The sequence below is a fragment of the Mandrillus leucophaeus genome, unplaced genomic scaffold (genome assembly GCF_000951045.1).
Source record: "Mandrillus leucophaeus isolate KB7577 unplaced genomic scaffold, Mleu.le_1.0 Scaffold231, whole genome shotgun sequence".
Lineage (NCBI taxonomy): Eukaryota > Metazoa > Chordata > Mammalia > Primates > Cercopithecidae > Mandrillus > Mandrillus leucophaeus.
In genome coordinates, this window is record NW_012102377.1 from 2,715,264 (window position 1) to 2,742,926 (window position 27,663).

Below are 27,663 nucleotides of genomic sequence, written 5' to 3' on the forward strand. Positions count from 1 at the left end.
GCATACCCAAACGGAATTTAGCAATTCTAATTTGTCCTTTTGGGGAAGGCTCCTAGACGACAGGGGCTTTGCTATCTTGTTTACAGATGGGTGCATTCCGCATATCCCCAGGTTCACCTGAATGCTCACTAAATACTCCTGGTCATACTGTTTCCTTCATCATTCTCCTCTTCAAGATTAAATAAAATCTCAGGGGTTACTCAAAGCAAGTAAAACTTAATAAAACTCCCATTTCAACTATTATAACATAGGGACATTTTTAATATGTCCTTTCTTTACACAAAAAGTCTAAACTTAGGGTTGAGAGGTAACTAACACAGCAGTCTTTGGATCTTAAACAAGGACTTCAGATGGCTTATGGCTCCATCATTTTCAAATAATAACCCTGTTTTCACTGGTTGTTCTTGATAGATACTCTGTTCCCTCAACTGGAACATCAGTGGACCCTCTCTTTTCTACCTTTAAAATTTTTCAGGGGCTTCTACAGACACTACATGCACAGATCTCCAGCCAACATGTTGAATGCATGTGTTAGAAAGAAGAACAATGATTTTGGGAGCAGAAGTAGCCTGGGCTGAATCCTGGCTCCTCCATTCACCAACTGGTGAATTTGGGCAAATTTTAAATTTCTCTCAGTTTCCTTATTTATAAAATACAGACAAACTACCTCTCTCAGGGTTGTAAAGAGAAAATGAAATAATGTAGGCACTCAATAAATGGCAGCCATTATTACTGTGCCTGTTGAATTAATGCAAAACATAAGCAAAAGGAACCACCACATGGCAGTATGACTTTCTAACCTTTTAATGAGACTCATTTTGTTTGGCACAAAGATCTAGATCGGTGATCTGGTGGATGTGTTGCTTAGTGTAACTGCCCACCGTGGCGAGCATTATATTGCTGGCCCCTAGAAGCATTTAAGGAGAGGCGTTATAGTCAGCAGTGGGATGCATGCCAACTGTTTTATTGATGATGCCTATTTGGACCACAAGGCCAGCCAGCATTTGGGCCTCAGGAAGAATATGGCCCCATTCATGTCATTACTCCACAATGCGGCGGAAAGACTGGACAGCTGGGGAAACTGCACCCCAATCGATGGGCTTCCGGTACTCCTTCTTGTCCAGGAGGTACTGCCTGCCACGGTAGTTGGGTAGCTCATAGAAAATCCAGACACCCTCCAGCACCTTACAGGAGTGGATCTCTCGCATATGAAATTGCTCCATGATGGAAGGGCAATCTTCAGTGGTTTCATACATCTGACCATTAAAATCCCCTTTCTCAAAGATCTGAATCTTATACTGGCCTCCACTAGGCTGAAAAGACACAGGAGAAAATGAACAGAAACCATTACGGAAATCACCAGCAGGTCAAGAACTTAGAGAACAGTATTGCTCAGAACTTATCACCTTGAAAGCTAGATGATCTGAACTCCCATCTCACCATGTACTGATTAAAACAGCTAACTTTCAATAAGAAAAAATTAATTCTTCAAAACACTCAAGAGGCAGAGAGAGCACCCTGGAAATTAGTGTAGTCATTCTTGTGATGAACTGCTCTAAGATGTTATTCAAGCCCCAGCAGCCAACAAGCAGCTACTCATTTAGAGGTAGAAAAGACTCAAGAAAATTTTCACCTAAAAGCAAGAGAAAGCAGACAGAGGGTATGAGAAAGACAGGGACTGCACAGTCCCCAGACTCACCAGATGAACAGCTCTGCAGGAGCTGAGGCGGTCATTGAGGCCCATCCAACGCTGGTATTCAGGGTACTCTCCCTGGGGTAAGATGTACATGTACCCAGCAAAGTTGGGCCTTTCGTAAACAGCCCAGGTGCCTCCTTCCACTTTAATGGAGTTGCAGCGACTTAGGTATGTGTGGAAATCTGCACAGTCGCAGTCACAGTCATAGCGACGGCCTTGAAAATTTTTGTCTTCATAGAAGGTAATCTGAAGTAGAGGGCCAACAGAGAAAGAGCTGAGGAGTTGGGGGGCTTAATTCACATATAAAAATTAGGAATATAATGCCTACTTTAGAAATTTCTTTCTCCTCAATTTTGAGGAAAAATATGTAGTTGTATGTCACCTTACAACATTGCTTTCTGACAGACAACTTCAGTTGTCAACAACAGAAATGAGTACTTCCTGAAAGCTGAACATGAAGCAAAACAGAAGAGGGCTCTAAGAGAAGTGAGCAGTCTCAGACTCAAGTTCATTTTCCTTCCTTTATGTTTCCACAGCTCTCTGTACTTACCACATTATATTATAAATTATCCATTTATATGTCTACGCCTCCCACTAGAATCCTAGTACACTTTTTCCAAGGCAAGTACACTTTTTCCAAGCCTTATTTGAGCTATCAATCCTCTATGCCCATCACTTGACTTCAATAATTGTTTCATGAAGATGAATGACTCCTAGGTGATATGGAAGATACAAAGAGAAAAATAAAACATAAACCTTAGCTTTACAGAGCTTATTTTAGATGGATGTAGAGATTTCATATATGAAAATATATCATATTATGTTCTTTATTATTAGTTTATTGCCAACAGAGTAGTTGCAAAGTAACAAAATGATAAGGCAAGAATGCTCCTTGCCTCCAATTATCAAGTTTCTACCACAATGCCTGGGGTAAGTCTCTGATGGCACTGAAAAATATGCAGCCCTGTGAAACCAGAAACAGTAAGTCTGGACTACAGAGCTCCCTCTCCACGATTAGCCTTACGATCTTCATCCAGCCACCTCTCTGAGCTTCAGCTTCCTATTTGAAGACTACAGCAGACTGGAAGTCCAGGGTTTAAAACAACTCTCAGAGCTTTTCTGGCTAAAACAGGAGACAGAGTTCCTAGGAACTCCCAAGGATTCACCAAGCGGTTCCTGAAAACCATGATGAAAACTACAAATGGGCTACAGAGCTTGTCCCTTGTTATTCAATAATTCCACAATATTTTCATCTTTTTTTTTTTTTTTTAAGATGGAATTTCAGATCAATGCTAGGTTATAAACTGAAATCACAGGTGTCATGCTTTGAACAGTTAATTACCTGGCATTATGCTGCCACCTTGTGGCTGATTTACTTTATGGACTTCAGGGGAGAAAATTATGTGAGTCATTTCAGATGAAAGGAGCAGAGCCAGGTATTGTCTTGACAGGATCTTTGAGCTGAGGATTGAAGGATAAGTAGGTATTTTCCAGAGGCAAATGAAAAGGAACAAACATGTTCAAAAGAATAAAGAACTGAAAGAACATGGCCCATTATAGGGACAATAAGTAGTTCATTAAACCCAGTACATATTGAACATGTGGTGAAGTATTAGAAAATAAAGCCAGAAAAATGACACAAGAACCACGCTGGAATCCCTTTGGTGATTATGAGTGAGTTGGACTTAGTAGTGTGTGTCTAGAAACAGATGGCTGCTGTGGGCCAGGTGAGATATGATGACGGCCAACCAAAATGCAACTCCAATGTGAATGATGATGAGAAACCAGTAAAGAACTTCAGGATTTGGTGACTAATTAGATGGAGGGAATGAGGAGAGGAAGAAACCAAGAATGACTCACAAAAAGGCATAAAACCTCATTCTCCTCTACCCTGGGTATTTCTTTCTATCTAGATACTAATATACTAATAATTATTTCCCTCCACCTTAATCTTTCCCTTCCCTTCCCATTTATTTCAACTATTCTCTTTCCTGTTCCCTAAAAGGGTCGTTTTTCCTTCCCACCCCTAAATCATCTACTTCATCTCCTTTACCCCCTGCCCAAATTTCTTTATGTGTTTCAGTTCCCTTCCCATCTTAGCACAGTATATAGATTTAGATACATGGCACCTCAGTTTATGGGTGAAGAAAAAAAAAAAAATCCCAGTACTACTGCTTTCTTGCCATGTGACCTTGGACAGGGCAATTAACCTTTCTCTACAGCTCTTCATTTGCAAAACAGCATGACAGTGTCTCTTGCAGATGGTATGTTCTGAGGGTCCAAGGGGATGTTGATAAAGTACTTAGTTTAATAGCTGACTCACAATTGGCAATAAGCTTTTGCTACAGTTTTTACAGATGAAGAAGTTAAGTGATTGGCCTAATGTCACTACCTAGTTACAAGTTAGTTGCAGACAAGCTGGTGAGCTGCAGTGCAAAACTCCTGGTGAGCAACCTATTGTTCACTTTATTTTCCTTTGCTGTCTTTCTGCCTGCACAGTTAGCTTCGTTTAACATGGCAGCACTTACTCTCTTGGACAAGAAACAAGGCTGGGCCTAAGCCTGAGGGGCCCTTCCTCGTGACCTGTGGAGAGATCTTTAGGAAGGTCAAATAACTTATCTGAGAATGGATAGATTCTAAACTCCTTAATTCATATGTTCTATTTGCCTTTGGTTTTTGACCAAATAGTCACCAAGAAGAGCCTTTGCAAAAGATATCCTACGGGAAATGAAGTTAATAATACCATTGATTTCACTTCATAGTTTCTCACATTTACTGCCTGCTGCACATTTGCTTGACTAATTATCAGTATCTGCTAAGTAAAAATATACATGACACCTGATAAGGTCACCTGATGTCCACCCTCCCAGGAGACCAGCCAACCATCCAACAGTTGAAACAAAGCCCTCATCCTGTTGCTATGGAATCATTACTGAGCTCCAAGACTAAGCTCTCCTTTCAGTGGGAGACCTTCTATATCTCAGAGCCAAAGAATGTTGCACCGAGCTGTGCTCAATTTCTATTTGTAGAATAACCATGAAATCCATGCTATTGTCAGCTTAGAGGTTTTGACCCTTGGGCAAAACATTTTGTAGAGAAGGCTAAGAAATGTGCAGAAAGTTTTCTCAGAAATTGTTACAAAATTCCTATCATTATCAGGTTTATTTGTGGAAAAATGGCCTACTAATCCAATACAGCAGAGAGAAAAATGTCTTGAGTATCCCAGAGGTAATGAAAACATACTTAGTTAAATCTATTCCTTTTGCCAAGCCCATAACTCCTCTGATTAAACTGCTAGCAGGATAGTGGGAAAGGAAGAAGCAATGAGAAAGAGTAAGAAATAATTTACTATCTACTTTACCCTAGCAAGCAAAAGTTATTTAACTAAATGAACAACTCAGCTATAAATAAAAAAGAGTACACTATTACTACTCTGCAAATCTTTAAAAGCAGATGTTTTCATCTAAGATGGTTATATAACAGCTTTACCTCAAGACACATGGATATCCCTCCTTTAAGGACTTAAAATTCTTTTTTAGTGGATTTGCATGGTATATTTTCAAGAACCTCAGAGCACTAAAGACACTAAATTACAGAACAAGTTAACAGGTACCTCTGACATGATGCAACAGGAAGTATACAACATTGCCTATGTAGCTTTCTTGGCAAAGATATTTATTCTGAATCTAAACATGAGGAAACAATTAGACAAATCTAGATTGCAAGACTTCCTAAAAGACATCTAACCTAGGCTCTGAAAAATGTCAGTGTCTCAACAACAACAAAAGGGTAGGGGCTAAAAAAATTGAAGAGAATAAAGAGACATGACAACCAAGTGCAATACACGTTTTTGATCCTGTATTGGGGAAAAGGCTACCATGGAGCACGTTTCTGGGGACAATCAGGGGAGATTTGAATATGGTCTCAATATTAGCTATTGTATTTATGGTAAATCTTGGGGACACGCTAATGATACAGTGTTTATACAGGGAAATGCCCTAGTTTTTAGGAGATACATGCCTAAATACTCAAGGCAAAAGTATAATAAAGTTTGCTACTAATTTTGAAATGATTTAGTAAAGAGAAAGAGATGGAGATAGGAGAGACCAAATATGGCAAAATGTCAACAACTGGAGAATATAAGTGAAAGATAAACAAATATTCATTCAACATTTCTTTCCCATTCTTTGAAGATTCAATGGGTTTGAAAATTTTCGAATAGCTGGGGGTAAAAATCACGCAGCGGTTTTGTCTCATCAGTGCAAGAGCTAAAAAGAAGATGAAGGCATATTCCCTCATTCCCAAAGCCCTACCTGAGAGAATAATTTCCAATCCAGCAATCGTGAGTCAAATACTTTAGAGGCAATTTTCTGACTATAAGGGAGCACTTTATTTGGGAAACAAGTAAAAATAATTGCTTGAATGAAGGAGAGATGTAGGAGTTTATTCACCTGATTAGCCCATCCACTTTGGTCTTTTAGAACACTAATGGTTGAGGCTATATTTCAGAAAACAAAATTTTAATTGATTATTAAAAGTTTTCTTCTCCATATAATCCCCATTAGCATGTCTTATTCCTATGGAGAATATCAGTTGCATAGAATATTAGTTGCTAGAAGGCAGAAATAATAGTGATATTTATAAATTATTTACCTGTCTAGTATTCAACATAGCACCGTACATAAAGATAAACCCTTAATAATGTTTGGTAATTCTGTTAAGAGTAGAAAATATAATAAGCATTTCTTAATCTTCTCTCTCAATCCCAGTTCTCTAGCCACTATCATACTCACCTCTAGGCAAAAAAGCAAAAGCTTTTCTGTGTGTTTAATGTATCATTAGGTGAAAAGTGGGTAGGCTAAAAATCAATATGACTACTTACCTTGGTTCCAGTTTTAGACATTTTTGGTGCACAGACTGGTTTGCCCAGTGCTGAAAGAAATTCAGGAATGGCTACAGAGAGTTAGAGGCACAGTGACATTTATATGGGCTGGTTTCAGTCAAACATTTGCTTAGTCATGAGAACAGGATCCAAAAATTGAGTCAGTCATTTAGACGCTATTGATGGTTTCTAGAAAAAACAACTGGGATTATAAAATAAAGGAAAGCTTCAGTACTGCCTTTAATGCTTACCAAGCCCTGCTGCATTATAGACTTTGCTGAGTCAAGAAACCAAAACCCAGACAAAGTTGTAAAAATTAAAAACAAAAGAGTCCCTTTTTGCTTTTTTTTTTAATAGGAAGCAGCCTCTTTGAAATTCCTAATGTCCTTTTTCTTCAACAAAGCTTGTAAGACGTAAGAGTCAGAAGACTATCTCTAATTCTGGACAGAAGCGACACGTTCTAAAAGCAACAAAACTTACATGACAACTAAATGCAATGCATGATCTTGTGTTTGGGGAAAAAAGTCACTATAAAGAACACTGCTGGGACAATCAGAAACATTTTAATATGGACTGTAAATTAGATAATGCTATTGTACCAAAGTTTCACTTCTTGAATTTGATCATTGTACCATGACTAGGTAGGAGAATGTCTGTTTCTAGGACATGTATGCTATCATTTAGAAGAAAGGTTCAAGATGTCTGCAACCTAACTCTCAAATTGTTGAGCAAAAATAAAACAATACTATCATGTCGAGAGTGGTAAAGAGAATGTAGCAAAATGTTAACAACTGGCAAATCGAATCTAGATAAAGGGTATGTTAAAGTTCACTAACTTATTCTTGCAACTATTATTTAATTTTTTCAAAACACAATTTCTTTTTAGAAAAAGAGCTCTAATTCATAAGAAGGGTGCCACTGTATGTAGAAAAGTGACTTGGGACTCCTGAATTTGCCAAGAGTTACCTAACTAAACACAACCTGCTACCGGCTAGGTGGTCTTCTTTGCCCATAATATAACATTCAAACCTGTTTGGAGAACATTTTTTGGCCCTAATACACCTCTGACTTTAGGAATGAGATTGCATCTTATGTAAATACAAAACAACAACAACAAATAATTAACTTTTCTCCATTTTTAACTTTAACTGATCAAGTATATTCTCAAAAGTCCAACTTCCTCATCTTTCTATTAATAAAACTATCCAACAAATATCTTAATAAATGGGATGTATTATGGTCAATTCAGAAAATGGCAAATGTGCCTTGATATAAAGATTACTGAGAAAATATTAAGCTATATGCTTAGTTTTCTGAATTTTATAAACTTTAAAAAAAGTGTCTGAGTATCATTTATTTCATTAACAAATAGCAATATCTAAAATATATTTCTGTTACTCCAGTGTTTACTTGGTAATAGTCTGCTTCTTACATTTCTTCTTAAAATAAAAACTATGTAAACTTCAATTAGAATTAAACATTCTGAGGGTTAATTTTTACTTTAGAAATACAAAAGACTTTTTTGATAGAATTACTAATTAAATGGCCAGAGAGCATACAAACCAATGTTTATCAGCAATCTGATTCGTTTCACTCGTTTGGTAATTTGACAATTTCACTCACTTATCTGAAAGAACGTTTTCCCAGTCAAATGGAAACTTTACTTGACATTTTGAGGAATAACACTGGAAACCTTTTCTAAAATTAAAAGTAAAGCTATGTCTTTTACAAAAATAGGAAATATTTCTTTGGAGTTTGTTTATTGAAAATTTGAAGCAGGACGTGAAAAATAAAGATTTTTTTACACAATTTCATGAAGTTCCATACTTTAAGGACTAAAATATAGTATAAAACTATTTCTGCTATATCTATATACCAACAAGTCATACTTTCTTTAAAATTATTTTTTTAAAGGAGTAGCAATTTCCTTTTAAATAGTTACAAAGAACTGTAAAACTCTTATTTAACTCCAGAAAGAATAAAATTCTTTCATCACACAAATGAAGATACATATTATAGTTGCAAATCTACACTCAGTTGCTTTAATATTAACATACATACAATGGTACTACCTTCACCAACTTTTTCATTTGGGCATCACAAAGATAAGTCTTCTGATGTTCTATAAACAATACATTTATATAAAAGTCAGAAGTTTAGCAAAAATTCAGCCTACACAGTAATAAATGAATATGGAATGGAAATCAAAGTTCTTAAGTAGGACAGAAGGCTGGGTGTGGTGGCTCATGCCTATAATCCCAACACTTTGGGAGGCCGAGGAGGGTGGATCACGAGGTCAGGAAATCGAGACCATCCTGGCTAACACAGTGAAACCTCGTCACTACTAAAAATACAAAAAAAATTAGCCGGGTGTGGTGGCAGGCGCCTGTAGTCCCAGCTACTCAGGAAGCTGAGGCAGGAGAATGGCCTGAACCCGGGAGGCGGAGCTTACAGTAAGCGGAGATCCCGCCACTGCACTCCAGGCTGGGCAACAGAGCAAGACTATCTAAAAAAAAAAAAAAAAAAAAGGACAGAAAAGTCCCAATGTCTCTTAAGCCGCAAGAGCACCTTCCCAATTTAGTTTCAAGATGAGCACCATCCTCCATTTATCCTTGTATTTCCAGGGCCCTGAAGATCAAAGAAAAAATAATATTAATCACTTAATTTTCTATTGTCTTCATGTAAATAATTTTAAAACTCTATGTTTAAAAAAATCACATAAATTATCAAGGTCAAACGATAGATTAGAATGTAAAATACACAAAGTTTAAGATTAGTAACATTCCTTTTTGCTAGGTATAATGTTAGATCATAATAAAAGAGAAATTCATACATGAATACAAAAAAATTGTTAAGCAGTGAAGATTAAACAAAATTTTTTACCCGCTTATAGTTCACATTTCTTTTGCATAATCTCCATCAGATTTCTAATTTTTTTTTTTTTTTTTAAAGATAGGGTCTCACTCTGTTGCCCAGGCTGGAATACAGTGGTGCAATCATAGCTCATTGCAGCCTTGAACTTCTGGGCTCAAGGGATCCTCCAGTCTGTGTCCAGAGTAGCTGGGATTACAGGCATGTGTCACCATGCTCAGCTAATTTTTAAATTTTTTGTAGAGACAGGGTCTCATTATATTGCCCAGGCTGGTCTTGAACTGCTGGCCTCAAGAGATCCTCTCACCTCAGCCTCCCAAAGCACTGGCATGGGCCACTGTGCTCAGCAAAACTGCTAATTCTTAATTCTCAGTATTTATGAATAAATATTGCTAAATTCTTTAAAAAAATACATCCTTAAGAAATGTAAATATATAAAGTAAAAAATACACTTTTACAGCTTTGGAAAACTGCAGTTCCTTAAAAAGTTAAACATATTCCTCACAATTCTACTTCTAGGTATATACCCATGAGAAATAAAAACAAATGTCTACACAAAAACTTGTACACAAATGTACACAGAGCATTACTCACAACAGCTGAAAAGTAAAAACAAGCCAAATGTCCATCAACTGATGAACAGATAAACAAAATGGTAGATTCACACAATGAATATTATCTGGCCATGAAAAAGAATGCAGTACTGATACATGGCTACATGGATCAATCTTGAAAATACTAGGCTAAGTGAAAGAACCCAGACATAAGAAGTCACATGTCACATGATTCCATTTACATAAAATGTTCAAAACAGACAAAGTAGATTAGTGGTTGTCAAGGGCTAAGGGGAAGAGGAAATACAGGGGGTTGGAGGAATGAGGAGTGGCCTACAATGTGTACGAGCTTTATTTTGAGGGTGATGAAAATGTTCTGGAATTTTTAGTGGTGACAGTTGCGCAAACTTGTGAATATACTTAAAAACTACTGAATTCTTTACTTTAAAAAGGTGAATTTTACTTCCCATAATGTTATGTGGTAATATTTTATCTCAACAAAATTTTTAAGAAGTTTTCTCCTACCCTAGACACCCAATCTCATTCCTCAAAGACAAACACTGTTTATAATTTATTTATATTCTTTCAAAGATTGTTAGGCATATAATTAGCATATAAATACATTGCATTTGGGGTGTTTCTAGTCTACAGTTTTTTCAAACAATGCCACATCCAACATCTTTGGTTACAAAATTTCAGTTAGATAGGAGGAATACATTTAAGAGATCTAATGTACAACATGGTGACTGTCGTTAATAACAAAACTATGTATGGGGGAATGTGGTATCTTTGGACAATATAACTTGTGCCAGGCAAAAAGCAAAAAAAGACAAAATTTGGCCATTATATTGGCCCCAAATTCTACAGGCTCCATCTGAATATTTTGGTTGGTTTTCTCACTATAAAATATGGTAAATATGGGTACACAAAGGTCTGTGTATGCTGGTAGGAGTGGTAGAAGAAAATTTGGGCATGTTTAGTATATAATATTCTGTGCCTTTTTAATTATGCTTGAAACATTTCCCCAAAAGAATCTGTTTTAAGTGGTAGAAATGCCTACCAGTGTTTGCATGTAAGATCCTTATCCAGCCGCTTGTTTGGAGCCTGCAGCAGGGGGTACAAGGCTATCCAGCTGTTGGCGATGTCCTGTATTAATCAACCATTCATAAAACTTGTTCTCTACCAGTACCTGGAACTGCTTCCTTTGATCCCTAAAATTGCAATTGAGAGTAAAAAGAATGTAAGAACATGAATTCATATAAATTGTACTCTAAGCAATTATACAATACTTTAATAGGATAATGTTAAATGATTATTTCTTGTTATCCTCTTGTTCTCACTGTTCAGAGTACACTGGACACCCCCACCCCACAAAGGATTGATCAGATACAATGTCCTCTTTCTAAACACTTATTCATTGTCAGATATTTACCAAGGACCAAGTGAACACAGGGTAGTGAACACAGGGTAGTGTTCTGACTGATGGGGATAAATGTATAAAGAGAAGAGACAAGGCCCCTATCGAAGCAGGATGACACTTCACGACTCCAGAGGGCACCATTCACATTGTGATCTATGTAATCCATGCTCCTGAGGACTGTATATTCTAGCAGGAAAGATAGGTAAAAATAAAATAATAGGCCAGGCATGGTGACTCACGCCCATAATCCCAGCACTTTGGAAGGCCAACGTGGGCGGATCGCTTGAGGCCAGGAGTTCGAGACCAGCCTGGCTAACATGGTGAAACCCTGCCTCTACAAAAAATATAAAAATTAGCCAAGCATGGTAGCACGTGTCTGTAAGTCCCAGCTACTCGGGAGGCTGAGGGCAGGAAAATCACTTGAACCCAGGAGGTGGAGGCTGCAGTAAGCTAAGATCACACCACTGCACTCCAGCCTGGGCAACAGAGTGAGACGCTGTCTCAAAATCAATACAATACAATACAATACAATACAATACAATAAAAACATAATATAAAGTTAAGTAGTTCTAGGTGCCATGGAGAAAAATAGAGCAGGGTGAAGGAATAGCAAGTTCTGAAAATGTTATTTCAGAGAAAGAATGGACAGAGATGGCCTCCCTAAGATAACATTTGAGCTTAGGTCTAAATGAAATGATGGAGTAAGCAGAATGAGTATTTGAAGAGGAATATACCAAGCAGAAGAGACCAAAAAAAGTACAAAGGTTCTAAAGTGAGCATATTTCACATGTTCATGATAAGAAAGAGAAGAGAAGCTCCTGACAGCCAGGAGCTAGCTTAGTACTGTCAGCTAGGCCTTGGTGTAGGATCTGGACTTGCTATTGTATTCTTTTGTTGAACACAAACAATACCTCAAACCACCAACATTAGACAAAGCCACCCTGGGATGATGATAAACCAAAGAAAGAACAAGATCACTCCGTAATCGTATCTCAGTTCAGAAACCCCCAAAAAATGTTGTGACCCAAACCATAAAACACCAAAACACCAAACACTTCTTTCCTGGAGGAGTGGCTGCTACTTCTTTACAATTACAGTTTTAGCTCTTCCTTCCTTCCTCTTGCCTTAGATATAAAAATTATTAAACTGCCAAATCACAGATTACTCTCACTTCCAGATAGTCCTGCTTCCTAGAACTCTCCCCCAAATCACTAATACAAGCCAAAATCCAACGACAAGTTCCTTTTAACACCTATTTACTGAGTTGAAACACAGTTTTCCATGTTCCCCGACCTTTTACTGAGAAGAAACACACTTCTCTCCCCCCTTGTCATGAGTCAACACAATCCACCTTTGTTCTATAGATGTGTTCCTGGTGGTCTTTGGTCAGAGGGCAGTGATTAAGTGATAGAAAGATGACTGCTGTATGCTGAGAAGTAGTAAATGAGGAAAAGAATGGCAGAAATTGAGGAAAAGAGAGCCTGGTAAGTATGGTAAAGGCGTTGGATTTTAAGTATGAGGGGAGGCCATTAGAGGGGTCAGAGCAGGGAAATGACATGATCTAATCACTGTTAAAAGGATCACACTGGCAATTTGTTTCTAACTGATTTCTGTCTTCCTATATTCCCCAAGTTAAACTGACTACTTTCATTGTTTCTGGTATCACTGTGGATCTCACCACTTGAAAACACTATGATTCAGAGTCAGCATTTATTAAGTGCTTACATCCCACACTCTGCACATGTATATGTATAAGCTTCTCACATGTAAGAGAATCTAAGCATTTAATCATTTTTTGGCCTTTTGGCTGAGATCAAGTGTAGAGAATCTAACCATTTAAATATTAGAACCACTCAAACAACAGAATTGCTTTAAAAGAATGGTTTTTCAAGATCATCCATTTTTACAACACATTATTATAATGTTGTTATTGTACAGTATGATATGGTATGACAATATTTGAAAGAAAACGATGAAGACACTAGAGGCATTTAAGAACCTCTGATTACTGAGAAGCCAGAACAGAGAAAAAAAAGAACCTCTGGAACCAGGCTGACTAGGTGTGAATCCTGGCTCCTGTGTGACTTTGTGTAAAGTATTTAATTCCTCAGTTCTTCAGTTTCCACACCTGTAATAAGGCGTTATTATGAAGAATAAATGAGTTAGTACATAGAAGGTGCCTAGAATGGTATTGGATTATGTGGCATACTCTATGTATGATTTTTAAAATTCATGTAAGTCTTATATTTGCCAACTAAACTTTAGCTTCTTAAGAAAAGGGAGTCTAATACTGGATATTTACCCCCGCCCATCCCCAATCTAACAGTATTTGAAATACTAATTCGAAATCCAAACCGCAATTTAAAAACGCACTTTTTTTTTTTTGAGACTGAGTTTCACTCTTGTTGCCCAGGCTGGAGTGCAATGGCGCGATCTCGGCTCATTGCAACCTCTACCTCCTGGGTTCAAGCAATTCTCCTGCTTCAGCCTCCCGATTAGCTGGGATTACAGGCACATGCCACCACACCCAGCTAATTTTTGTATTTTCAGTAGAGACAGGGCTTCACCATGTTGGCCAGGCTGGTCTCAAACTCCTGACCTCAGGTGATCCACTCACCTCGGCCTCCCAAAGTGTGCTGGCATTATAAGCGTGAGCCACCGCGCCCAGCCTTACATTTTTTATTACCTTAACACAGCTGTAAAAATGTGCAGACTAATTTGTTTCTCCATGGAGTTTCACAAAAAACACAAACTGTTACTTGTAAAAAATACTCACTTTGTCAAATGAGCCTCCTTCACAGTTTTCTGCCAGATCTGTATCTTCTGTTCTCTTTGACCCAGTGCTTTCTGATATACAGATGGAAGACCCCCAGGTATCTCTGTTGTGTCCCCTTCCATTTCAAAGGGAATAATAAATACATAGAATTCACAAGGTGGTAAAAGTCGGAAGACACTTGTGTCGCTGTTCTCTCTGCACACAACCATTGGATTATCCCAATAGTTAGGCACTGTAGCAAGGCCAGTCCTGGCCATATGGTCCTCTAGCATTGGGTAATGGGTATGAAAAGGGGCAAAAGTTACTGTTTGGTTCCCAGAGAGAATAAGTGGGCGCGTAGGCGTCAGAATGTGAAAGATGCAAGCTGTTGTAGAAGAGATGGACAAACGACGGCAAACAGCAATGACTTTAACATTGTCACAACCGTGGAGGTGAAGTGTAGTCCCTACAGGGCCCAAGACAAAGATGCTATTCCTGCACTTTTCAATTGTCACAGATCTGAAAAAAAGGAAAAAATGAGGTAAATTCCTCTGAATGACAATAAGATTTTAAAAATTTGACTAAAATATTATTCTCTGATGGCAAAAAAAGAATCAGTTACAGTCCAAAGAAAACGTCAGAACGTCAGAACACCATGAAAACTGTACTTACCGTAAGGGAGAGAGCAGATATATAAAAGATTCGTTGCAACGATGAATCTTTACATGTGCCCCCACCAGAGTATCTGAGCTCTTAGCCAGTGTCTGCTTGTAAACCTGGCTCATCACCACCAGTCGGTGCATCCTAGGGGCCACATGAGTATTACAAGCAATCTTAGCTCTTTTGGTCGTCCCTTCAACTATTTAAGAAAACATAAATTTGAGACAGTTTCAAATCAAAGAAAAACAAACATATGAGGTTATATATGTCTACATGTATACATGTCTCAAGTTAGATACCACATGTAGGGACAAAAATGTTAGATCTTGGCTTTGGATAGAGGTATTTGCTATACTATTCTCTATTCTTTTCTGTATGTTTGGAATTTTCATTTTTGTTATAAAAAAATTTAAAACCTATAATGCGTTTAAGATTGCCTATAGTCTAAGATACTTTTTCGTGTCTACCCTTTAAGTTAAGTAATGTGCCTAAAGTCATATGGCTAGTAAGTGGCAGCACTGTCCTAACTCAAATATCTTCTCCTCTAAGATGCTTTACTTTATCATCCCAAACATAATTCACCACTCTAAATCACCATAATATTAATTCTGTACCCTTCCTCACTTGCCACATTATCCCATAAATCCTATTTGAGTTCATGCCTTTTTTTTTTCTTCTTTTTTGTGAGATGGAGTCTCACTCTGTTACCCAGGCTGGAGTGCAGTAGTGCAATCTCCACTCACTGTAACCCCCACCTCCTAGGTTCAAGAGATTCTCCTGCCTCAGCGTCCTGAGGAGCTGAGATTACAAGTGCACACCACTATACCTGGCTAATTTTTGTATTTTTAGTAGAGCGGAGCTTTCTCCACGTTGGCCAGGCTGGTCTCGAACTCCTGACCTCACATGATCCGCCCACCTCGGCCTCCCAAATTCTGGGTTACAGGTGTGAGCCACTGTGCCCAGCCTGAGTTCATGTCTTTACTCTAAGATCGTTAACTACCTGACAGCACATCTTCCTATCACACACAATGTGTTGCACAAACTGACACTCGAAAAATATGTGCAGGTTCCCCTCCTAACACAGTCACACCATTACATGACTGCCTTCTCAGACTGTACTTCCTGGCAAGCCAGTGGGACACCCTTGTAAACAATACTGGTGAAATGTTGAGAGGTCACATGAGTATACTATTATTCTTCTTTTAAAACATTTCTTGTTCATTTTTATTACATACGCTTACTTTTATTACATATGTACCAGGTACATAATATACGGTTATTTAGAAAAATAATAGTTAAAGAAGATAAAAATAATTTGTAATCCTACCATCACTTTTAATATTTTAGTATAATCCTTGAGAGAAAAAGTCACGCAGAAGAGACAGATGTTCCTTTTTCTCTTTTATAGGAGCAGTATTGTTTAGGTCTTCTAGAGAAGACATGTGATCACTAACATATTAGAAAACACTACGTTCCTTAACCTGTCATTCAATTTAATGTGGATTAAAATGTTAAAAAAATACCTTGATGAGCCCAAGCCAATTTCTTTCCAGACTTGAGGCAAGCTGATGTACCAAATGGATTCCCAGTCAAACAGGACCTCAACCAGGTTTCCAGTTTGTAGAAAGAGAAAGTCTTAGAGATCTTTGAGAAGCCACTGTCTGCATGCAGTGGTTGCCACAGTGCAAGTTCATGAAGTGGATAGACCTTCCTGGCTCTACTTATTGTACCTTCAATAAGGAAGCTGAGCGCCACAACAGCTTCTCGAGACACTAGACTACTATGGGTTGAATGAAATGATGCAGTGAGTTGTTCTGGATCTAAAAGCAGCTCGAGGAGATCAGACAGATGATCATAGACAAAAGCTTGGTGACTGTAATCATTCCAGTTCTAAAAAAAAAAAAAAAGTTAAAAGAAAGCACTCTTAAAGAATAAAGAGATTCTACAAGATCTAAAATTTCTATATTTTAATTATTTTGTATTTATACTCTGCCTCATCTCCCAAAAGGAATTAGGTAGTTATATAAACCCCATAAAGTTTTTTTTGTGTGTATGTGATAGGTATAAATAGATTCTCTCTCCACCTTAACTAACTAAAAAATAATACTAATAAATAACCCTTCGTGTGTGCCAGGCATTAAGTGCTAAACATACTTTAACATATTTAAACCTAACAATAATCTTAAAACAGATGCCATTATGATGCCCACTTTACAGATGAGGAAATGAATTTACAAAGAAGAAACCTGCCCAAGATCACAGAGCTAGTAAATACTTTAAAAATTTTAGATCAAACATAAAAATAACTATCATGGACATTCAATGAAGCATTGGGTTTCTTAATTTGCCTTTTGCAATTACAGAAGGAATTTCAAATTCTACTGGGTGAAATGAGGCAACCAATCTTACTATGACAAGATTTAAGAAATTATAACTTTGGGAATAAGCTTTGAGTTGGCAGATGTCCCAGTGATTTGACCCATTCATCTGCCAGATGATTTTTACCCCTCTTATTTGGCATGAACAATGTTAAGTGATGAATATTCAAATTATATAAGACATAGTTTTTCAGTCCTCACAGAACTTAAGAGTCTATGTAGTACGAAGATAAATAAATTACCATAACCGTGAGATAAGACCTACAGCAGAGGCCTGTAAAGATGTTCTATAAGCATGAAAGAAACAACGAACTCCATCTGGGGAAAAATAAATCGTATCTGAGTGCTATTTGAATAGATTCTTGATTGATGTTGGTAGTTAGGCAAACAGATACGACAAAAAGCATTCTAGGCGTGGAAAACATAATCAAGGGCCCACAGGAGAAAAAGTACCTGCTATGTTAGAGAACTGCAAGTTCTGGGTGGGGTACAGGAAGCATTCTGGGAAGTGGCAGCTGAAGTTAAAATGGTAGGCAGGGACCAATCATGAAAGGCCTTTTATGAAATACTAAAACATTTGGACTTTATTTTGTATGCCAGGGACTTTCAAACTATTTTCTAAATAGCTGTATTTTTTTTTTCTTTTTAATAAATTTTCCTCTGGATGACAAATAAAACAGATAAAAGCAGAGTTAGTCTCAACCTATTCCTCCCTCTCACCCCATCCCCCTCCCCCAAAGTAGGCCCTGAGGTGGTTCCATGGAGTACAATATAAAACAACAATGACAATGAGGATTTGTTGATGGAGTTTAAACAGGAGATAAATATAATCCATCTGCATTTTGGAAAGTCCAGTGTGGTAGTAAGTGGACTGCTGACTAAAGCAGAGTGACCAGGCAGGACCTAATTCTAGAAATCAAGGCAAAAAAAAGTCATTTGATAAAAAAGCCTAGACAATAGGAAGAAAAGCAACAGAGTTAAAGTGTCTGAGGCAGAATCAGTAAGGCTTGACAATGAGGTATGAGTGGTGAGAGAGAACACGGGTGAGTTTTACTCACATAAGAAGTACAGGTTAACTCAAGTAAAGGGAGATTTTACTGTATGGACACTCAGTTGTCTCCCAAACTGAAGTAGAGGCAAACCTCATTAGAACGAGAACTGGAAAGCCATCTAGAACCTGCATGTCTGTTCCATTATCTTCTTTTTCTCTGATTATAAGTAACCTGCACTTCTCTGATTACCTCAAAATTTCTTTTTCCTTTCTTTTTTTTTTTTTTTTTTTTTTTTTTTTTTTTTTTTTTTTTTTTTTTGAGATGTAGTTTCGCTCTTGTTGCCCAGGCTGGAGTGCAGTGGCGCGATCTCAGCTCGCCGCAACATCCACCTCCTGGGTTCAAGCGATTCTCCTGCCTCAGCCTCCCAAGTAGCTGGGATTACAGGCACGCGCCACCATGCCCAGTTAATTTTGTGTTTTTAGTAGAGACGGGGTTTCTCCATGTTGGTCAGGCTGCTCTCGAACTCCCGACCTCAGGTGATCTGCCCGACTTGGTCTCAGAATTTCTAATCCCTTATAACTCTAGTTCATTCATGAGCATGATGGCTGTTCTAGTCCCAATGTCAAATGGGTTTTCAGTTCAAACACCTATCACCAATGCATAATTTCTTCCTGGGGGAACTGACTGGCCAAGGTCATCACTTTAAATCTGGCCAATGTCAAATGTATAGCAGTAAATGGGCTACTCAAGTGTCCATCACTGGTCCAATCAGATATTGCGAGAGGTCATGCTGTAGTATAAACCAAAGTCACCAATTACTAGTGCTTAACAAGTCCCACGCTAATATATTACTGAAGTCTCATAGCCATTCAGAAATACGCATTATTATCCCCACTTAGAGAAGAGAAGCCAAGGCCTAGAGAAGTTAACTGACTTGCCTAAAATCATATGACTAAATGATATTAAATGATAGAGGCAGAACTGAATGGAGGCTACCTTGGCTCAAAACACATCTCCTAACAGTGCCCATTCTGCAGGAACTGCATGCGGAGAGAGAGGTAGTGACTGGCATCTCTAATACATCTGGGCTTGAACATTCTGAATTTAAGCTATAGCTTAAATTCAATAAAAAATATACAGAATATAAAGTGGTGAGTATAAAGCAAGAGCTCTGGGAAGGAGACAAACTTGGGAGTCACTGAGATATATGAAGTCATAGGAATATAAAGAATTATCTTGAATGAATAAGAGAAAATTGCCCCAGACAGAATAGCTGCTTGTAAGGGCAAGGGGAGAGAAATTTATGAAAGACAGTGAAAAGGGAAAGTTAGAAGCAAAACCAAGAGTAAGAGCATCATGGAATATAAAGGAGGAGAGATTTATTAAAAAGGAGATTATAAAAGTTCCAAATAGCAAAGAGATATTTTTTCTTAGCTTTAGAACATTTTTAAAGAGCTTGTACATGGCATTAATACTGCGGTCTACATTTTACTTAAAGTTTTTCAAAATACTTACACAAGAATAAGTAAAAATATTTTGGTTTTCTTTACAAAAACAGAAAGAAAAAAAGCAATAAGACATCCTCTAAAATTCACAATGTGAGGCAGTTAAATTTAGCTTCTGGGTTGTCACGTATGTAACTTGAACAACATGAGAAGATATGTTTATACTTAAACAACATGAGAAGATATTTTTATAAATTTTTTTCAGTAGATTTCAAAAGACTTTGCAAGCACTACATCTTCTTGATGATCCTTAGTCAAATAAGTTGATTCACATTCATTAACATTTTGAAAATGGGAATGCTAATTGAATATAGTGAATGACATGCCCAAAAATCAGGCAAGTGATTTTTCTGTCAGTGAAGGAACTGAAACCATTTCTCTATTTTGATTAAGACTGTACACACTTATTTTGTTTTATAATAAAAAAAAAAAGTGAAAAACAAAACAAGCCATCAAATCACTGACTTATGTAAGAAATCCCATCATAATTTTTAATGCAAGTGAACCATCTCCCTCACAAATTGTCCCTTTTAGAGAATGACATCAAGATATAAAGAGTACCTTATTATGACAATTAGATTTTTCAGTCAGGTCAGGAGACTGAGATCTGCTTCTGGGACTAGGCCACTCTTCACCAATCAAAGATGTCCTTAGGGAGACTTTGTTCAACTGTTGAATGTATAAGAAGAGCAGAAACTGTAGGGTGTCCACTGAAAGCTGTCCAAGAAGAAAATAAAAGACAAACAGACGTTTTAAAACATCAACCACTAGTCTAACAACTAAGTAGACATAGTAAATTCACGAGTTGGCTGATCCTAAAAAAAAACAAACTTAGAAACATTGCTAGTTTTGATATGTATGTCTCTGATACCCAGATGTAGGAGTTTCTCTTCTTTTTTTTTTTTTTTTTTGAGACAGAGAGTTTTGCTCTTGTCGCCCAGGCTGGAGTGTAATGGTGCGATCTCAGCTCACTGCAACCTCCGCCTTCCTGGTTCAAGTGATTCTCCAGCCTCAGCCTCCTGAGTAGCTGGGATTACGGTGCCCACCACATCCAACTAATTTTTTGTATTTTTAGTAGAGATAGGGTTTCACCATGTTGGCCAGGCTGGTCTTGAACTCCTGACCCTCAGGTGATACACCCACCTCGGCCTCCCGAAGTACTGGGATTACAGGCATGAGCCACTGTGCCTGGCCAAGAGTTCCTAAAACTAATTAAGGTGGAATAACTTACCTTCACAGAAAGCTGTATAGCATCTATGGCTACAGAAATTATCTCCCAAAACTGATGAAAGGATGAAGTACATACATTTTTTAAGTACATTATTTCAGAAGTTTAACCTTACAGTTAAAAAAAAAAAAAAACCCCAACCTTAGTAATTTGAATAAATAAGTAGATGAAGTAAGAAGAAAATTAAGTTAAGACACAGAGGTTTAACTTAAGATTCATAAACTTATCAAGAAAGTTTAGGGTACCAGTACAATCCCTGAAATTGTATGTAATTCTTCGGTATATGTGCATTTTTTAAGGAAGTAGGCCTCAGGTTTTCACCAAATTCTTAAAGGGGTGTTTGACTTAAAGACAAAAACACTGTTGGTTTGATAGATGTATAGTCATTTTTTATTCAAGGAAGGGTGTGGTTGAAGCTCACGATTTGAAGCTCCTGATTACCCTCATCTACCTACCCCCAAACAGGAGAGGCAAAAAAGTAAAGTAATACATCTGGGTCTACAGCTATATTCACCCTGATTCCCAACTTGGCTAAAAACACTATCATCTGAGAAACTTAAAAGTACAGATTCTCGGGATCACCCAGACCTATTTTATCAACTGTCAATGTGAAGCCCCATGAATTTGTATATTTTATGAAGTTTTACTTTCTTAATTGAACTCTTGAGATAATTGTAGACTGAGATACAGTTGTGAGAATTCACACAGAAAGATCCCATGTACGCTTTACCTGTCTTGCCAAACTATAGGACAGTATCACAATCAGGATATTGACACCGATACAGTCAAGATACAAGAACATTTCCATCAACAGAAGAATCTCTCATGTTGTCCTTCTACAGCCATACCCACTTCTCTGTCCCCCTCACCCCTTCCTTAGGCCCTTAGCAACCACTTACTTGTTCTCCATCTCTATAATTTTGTCATTTCAAGAATGTGAGGTAAATAGAATCATATAATATGTAGCCTTTCGGGATTGGCTTTTTTTCCGTAAGCATAATTTCCTGATTTTATATATACTTCTATTTTAAACAATTATTTGTTACATTATCATTGTTTCTCCATGGAGACTACAGGATCCTTGCCTTCTCCACATTTATACCCCTAGTAACTAGCAAAGCATCTGGTAAATAAAAAGCACTAAAAAAATCTGGAACTTCCTGAAGGTTTTATTCATCTCTATACGCACAGCATCCACTACTATACCGAGTACATAGTAGATAATAAATATTTGATTAATGAATAAATGTACTGCCCTTTCCCTCTTCATTGCTTGACAAACTTCTTTTCAATTTCCAAAACGTTGTTTAGATATTACCCTATATGGCAGAGACTGCTAGATGCTTACTAAATACTTTTTATCTTCTTCCTGGGCATGCAATTAGATGGCGTTTCCCATCTTCCCTTGCAGTTAGATATGGCACAAATGAATTACAGCAACTGAATGTGAATGAATTTATCTTTATCACTTTCAAGCCTAATCATAAAACTCCCAAAAGAAATGGAAGCAAAAGGACTCAGAGGCCCCAATGGGCATGGCTGTGGCAAACTGTATTATCATTTGCTATTGTTTACTTTCAAATTCTCTAAGAGGCTTATACAGCCCTACCCATGGCCATAGGATTTTCCTTATCTCCTGAAAGGTGGTTTACCTTCCCATCTTCATGGGAATAATGCCTCAGCCAATGGAATGAAAGCAGTCTTAGTTTATGTCAAATCTGAATAAAAGTTTTAAGAGGCATCATAAGTCCAGAAACAAACTCACACATATATAGTCAACTAATTTTCCACATAGGTGTCAAGAATACAAAATGGGGAATAGTCTCTTCAATAAATGATGCCGAGAAAACTGGATCTACACATGCAAAAGAATGAAATTGGGACCATAGCTTGTACCATATATAATCAACTCAAAATGGATGAAAGACTTAAATGTAAGAGGTGAAATGGTACAACTCCTAGAGAAAAACAAGGAAAAAGCTCCTTGACATTGGTCTTGGTAATGATTTTTTGGATATGACACCAAAAGCACAGGCAACCAATGCAAAAAAAAGTGAATTATATCAAACTAAAAAGCTTCTGCACAACTAAGGAAACAATCAACAGAAGAAAAGGTAAACCATGTATCTGGTAAGGAGTTAATATCTAAAATATATAATGAACCCCTACAGCTCAATAGCAAGAAAAACCAAATAACATAATTAAAAAATGGACTATGGACCTGAATAGACATTTCTCCAATGAAGACATACAAATGGCCAACAGGTATATGAAAAGGTGCTCAACATCACTACTCATTAGGGAAATATAAAGCAAAACCACAATGAGATATCACCTCACACTTATTAACAAAAGATTAACAAGTATTACTAAGGATGTGAAGAAAAGGGAATCCTGGTACCCTGTTGGTGAGAATGTAAACTGGTATAGCCATTATAAAAAACTGCAATTTTTTTCTCAAAAAATTAAAAATAGAACTACCATATGATCTAGCAATCCCACTTCTGGGTATTTATCCAAAGGAACTGAAATCAGGATCCTGGAAATACCTGCACTCCCATGTTCACTGCAGATTATTGATAATGGCCAAGATATAGAAGCAGCCTAAATATCCACAGATGGATGACTAGAGAAAGAAAACTTGGCATGCATATATAATGGAGTACCATTTGGCCTCAAAAAAGAAAGAAATCATGTTGGGTACAGCGGCTTATGCCTGTAATCCCAACACTTTGGGAGGCTGAGGTGGGACGACCACTTGAGGCCAGGAGTTCAAGACCAGCCTGGGCAACACAGTGAGATCCCAACATCTATGAAAAAAATACAAACATTTGCCTGGTGTGATGGCACACACCTGTAGTCCTAACTACTCAGGAGCCTGAGGTGGAAGGACTGCTTGTGCCCAGAAATTCCAGACTATAGTGAGCTATGATTACATCCCTATACTCCAGCTTGGGCAACAGAGTGAGATCCTGTCTCCTGAAAAAATAAAAGAGAGAAATCCTGCCATTTTCAACAACATGGATGGACCTGGAGGACATTATGCTAAGTAAAATAAGCCAGATACAGAAAGACAAAACTATATAATCTCACGTATATGTGGAATCTAAAATAGTCAAACTCATAAAAACAGAGAGAAGGTTGACTGACAAGGGCTAGGAGGAGGGGGAAATGGGGAGGTGATGGTCGAAGGCTACAAAGTTTCCATTATGCAAGAAAATTAAGTCCTGAAGATCTACTCTACAGCATACTGCCTAGAGATAACAATTATATGTTGTATACTTAAAATTCTCTAAGACAGTAGATCTTATATTAAGTGTTCTTAACAGGAACATACACAAAATAACAAGAATAAAAGAGGAGGGGGAAACTATGGGGGGTGATGGGTATGTCTGTGTCCTTGATGGTCACGATGGTTTCACAGCATATACTTATCCCCAAACTTATTGAGCTGTATACATAAAATAAGAATTTAAAAAGAGCCATCATGAGTTTCCTCCGTTCTGTTGTTCCTCCTTTCTGTTACAAGAACGAGAATGATCTACACAGAAGCTATTTCTTTAGCCCGTGTCCCTAAATGGGAAAACACAGAGCCTGGACAAACGCCATAGCAAAAATGAAACCCACATGTAAAATGGGCAAGAAATAAATCTTTTCCCCTGTAAGCCACTGGAATTTCACATTTGTTTGTTCTTAACAAATGAAAGTAGCTTTTAACAAAGCTGATTAATAGTGACTCCAAATGACAGAAACATGGAACCCTGGTCACTGCTTGGATGACAGCAGCCCAGAGATTTGTCCAGCCAGGAGCACCTGTGTTGGATTGCTGCCTGAATGAAAGCCACTGAAATACTGGGCTGTCTGTTACTATAATCAGCCTACTTGATTAACATACTTTCTCTGTGAAGTCTTTCCTGATTCACCAAAATAAATCAGTCTTTATTCAATTTATGTACTTTGCATGTTCTGTTATCATACATATCACACTATTAAATAGCATCTCTTTTTTAATTCCAGCTTCCTCTACTAGTCCATAAGCTCCATGAGGGCTGAGATGCTATTCTAACCATCTTTGAATCCTATCATGTAGTAGATGTTCATTTTAAAATAGTCAGGTGCTCTGACTGTAACATATCAGTTGTTCACAACACTCGTTCACCCCAAAATCTTTTTAAAGTCAGTAAAATCTTTCCCTTTTTCAATAACAGAGTTCCTGTAACATTACTGCTTTGGGAGTAGGTGAGTAAGGTCTGGTAAGTAAGGACTAATTCACTGAATACATGAAATGCTGCCAAACTGGAACTACTACAACTCAAATAATATCTTGCGATTACAATGGCCATTGGCCTAAAACCTAAAATTTTACAGCTAATACAAAAATTAAGAATGGTTTATTGGGCCAGACATGGTGGCTCATGCCTGTAATCCCAACATTTTGGGAGGTTGAGGCAGGAAGACTGCTTGAAGCCAGGAGTTCAAGACCAGCCTGGGCAACAAAGTGAGACTGTCTCTATTTAAAAATGTAAAAATTATAATAATACACACACACAAAAATTTTTTATTTAAAAAAGAATGGTTTTTTTCCAAAAGTAATTAAATATAACCACATATCAATCCATACCTGATTTCTCTGCTTTTCAACTTCCTCCTCAGACAGGCAGTTGGACAGAACCTCAGACCATTCCAGGCGCTCCTCAGGTGTCTTCACTGAAAGACTATCAAATATTTCGAAGTAAAGCCACGCCAGGTCCTTGGCCAACTGCAGCTTCCCACAAGCGATGTGCCTCCATGTTGACCAGTAGAGGCGCGGGTAAGCTCCTTCTGTGGCCCGAATTTGCACATAGGTGGATATCTTCCTGAGATAGTGAAGACTAAACTTGGATGGAGGGGGGACCTGCAAGGCACCCACTATAAACGGTTCTGCTTTCACCCAGAGGAGAACGCTGGACTGATCCATATTATCTCCAAGGACATCTGGGTGAAAAGGCTTCTTTGCATACCTAGGAAATAAAGTTTCTTCATAAACTGATTTGAAACAAGTCTCATTTATGCATTTTTTTCTTGGAAGGTGACTCTCTCTCTGAACTGTGTTGCATGTATTACATCATCAGCTTAAAAGGCAGCTCTAGTTCATCAACCAAGAGCAGAACAGTTTTTTTAACCAGATCACATTATAATCTGAGAAAAAAAATTTGTGATAAAACAAAATTATCTTACTCAAATTGTTAGAACTCCTTGTTTCAGGAAGTGTGTGTAGATGCATGAAGTCTGAGTGAGATCCCAGGAAGAAAAGGAATGAGGGGAAAAAAGTCATCCTATCACAGGAAACCACCTTCTACTCTGAGCGGGAACACTGGTCAAAATCAGGGAAATATATTTCACAAAGTTAAATCATTTACACAGAAGACAGTTGGTTAAAGATCTGGACAAGTTAGCTGACCATATAAACTCAATATGAAGTGCTAACGTGAGGCAGCAGGCAAGAATGCTAATGTAAACACAGACTGCAAGAATAGATCAGGAGTTACAGCATCTTTATTCTCTGTAACAGTGAACCCACTCTGGCATATTCTACCCTGCTCAGTTCAGGTGTGATACTTTTAGATTTTGTTGTAACAATGATACATGATTTTTATGGAAGGCTTATAAAATACAAAAACAGGGAATCATCCACAATCCCCCAAGTAAAGGGCAACTAATTAATATTTTATTGTATTTCCTTCTTCTCTTTTTCTTTTCTTTTCTTTTTTTTTTTTTTTTTTTTTTTTTTTTTTTTTTTTTTTTTTTTTTTTTTTTTTTTTTTTTTTTGAGATGGCATTTCCCTCTGTTGCTCAGGCTAGAGTGCAGTGGCATGATCTCAGCTCACTGCAACCTCCACCTCCCAGATTCAAGCGATTCTCCTGCCTCAGCCTCCCCAGTAGCTGGGACTACAGGTGCCCACCACCACGCCTGGCTAATTTTTGTACTTTTAGTAGAGATGGGTTTTCACCGTGTTGGCCAGGCTGGTCTCAAATTCCTGACCTCAAGTGATCCCTCACCTCAGTTTCCCAAAGTACTAGGATTACAGGAGTGAGCCACCATGCCCGGCCTCTTGTCTTTTTTCTACACATAAATTAGATGTTAGTTTTTGAATTTTCACAGTTGTGATGTTACATATACAATTCTGTACTATTTCAAAAGCTTTACAGTATTCTAAACAAATGCATCCCATTTTGTTCAACTGTTCTCCCATTTTTAGACACTTTATTAGGTTTCAGATTTTTCACAAAAACAACATAGGCAAAATACTGATCATTACTGAAGTGGGGCGATGGGCACATGGGGGGCTCATTGATTCTATTTTTGTGTATGTTAAAAAATTTCATTACTAAAGTTCAAATGTTGTCACCAGTGTAAATAATGCTATCACAACCATCTTTCTTCATATTTTCTGCATTGCAAATTATTTCCTTGAGAAAATTTTCAGATGTACTTTTGTGAAATGGAGTAATTGACATTTCTAAAGCTTGTGAAATATATTCTCGTTGCTTCCAAATGATTTTATCAAATTGTACCACCCTTTGACTATGGTAGCCACTTCACTGTGCACTCCTCAACATTAGCAACATCATTTTTAAAAAATCTAAAAAATCATTTAAAAAATGAATTATATGACTGATAAAAAATTTATTGTTATTATTATATTTTGCATTTGATTCTAAGAAAACTGTGCTTCTCTCTCT

The 27,663-nt window shown here is 37.5% G+C and overlaps 2 protein-coding genes across 4 annotated transcripts in view; both read right to left on the reverse strand.

Annotated features, from left to right (window-relative positions):
• Positions 1–788: 788 nt before the first annotated feature.
• CRYGS (crystallin, gamma S) lies at positions 789–9,164 on the reverse strand. Of its 2 annotated transcripts, XM_011981900.1 has the most exons (4): positions 8,651–9,164; positions 6,579–6,628; positions 1,700–1,942; positions 789–1,313 (listed from the first exon to the last, which is right to left on the reverse strand). In XM_011981900.1, the coding sequence occupies exons 2-4, from the start codon at positions 6,597–6,599 to the stop codon at positions 1,041–1,043; spliced, it is 537 nt and encodes a 178-aa protein (XP_011837290.1). In that variant the 5' UTR covers positions 6,600–6,628; positions 8,651–9,164; the 3' UTR covers positions 789–1,040. The 2 variants fall into 2 exon arrangements, with proteins under 2 accessions (XP_011837290.1, XP_011837289.1); XM_011981899.1 differs by lacking the exon at positions 8,651–9,164 and having other exon boundaries at positions 6,579–6,724.
• The window catches only part of TBCCD1 (TBCC domain containing 1), a 28,464-nt gene continuing 9,122 nt past the window's right edge, over positions 8,322–27,663 (reverse strand). Inside the window, exons 2-8 of one of the 2 annotated variants that reach the window (XM_011981896.1) lie at positions 25,563–25,941; positions 20,275–20,430; positions 16,362–16,728; positions 14,851–15,037; positions 14,200–14,697; positions 11,064–11,214; positions 8,322–9,206 (exon numbers count right to left, since the gene is read on the reverse strand). In XM_011981896.1, coding sequence (XP_011837286.1) covers positions 11,085–11,214; positions 14,200–14,697; positions 14,851–15,037; positions 16,362–16,728; positions 20,275–20,430; positions 25,563–25,898 — 1,674 coding nt within the window. In that variant the 5' untranslated portion in view covers positions 25,899–25,941 and the 3' untranslated portion in view covers positions 8,322–9,206; positions 11,064–11,084. The remainder of the gene's footprint in view (positions 9,207–11,063; positions 11,215–14,199; positions 14,698–14,850; positions 15,038–16,361; positions 16,729–20,274; positions 20,431–25,562; positions 25,942–27,663) is intronic. The other variant, XM_011981897.1, reaches the window with a different exon arrangement.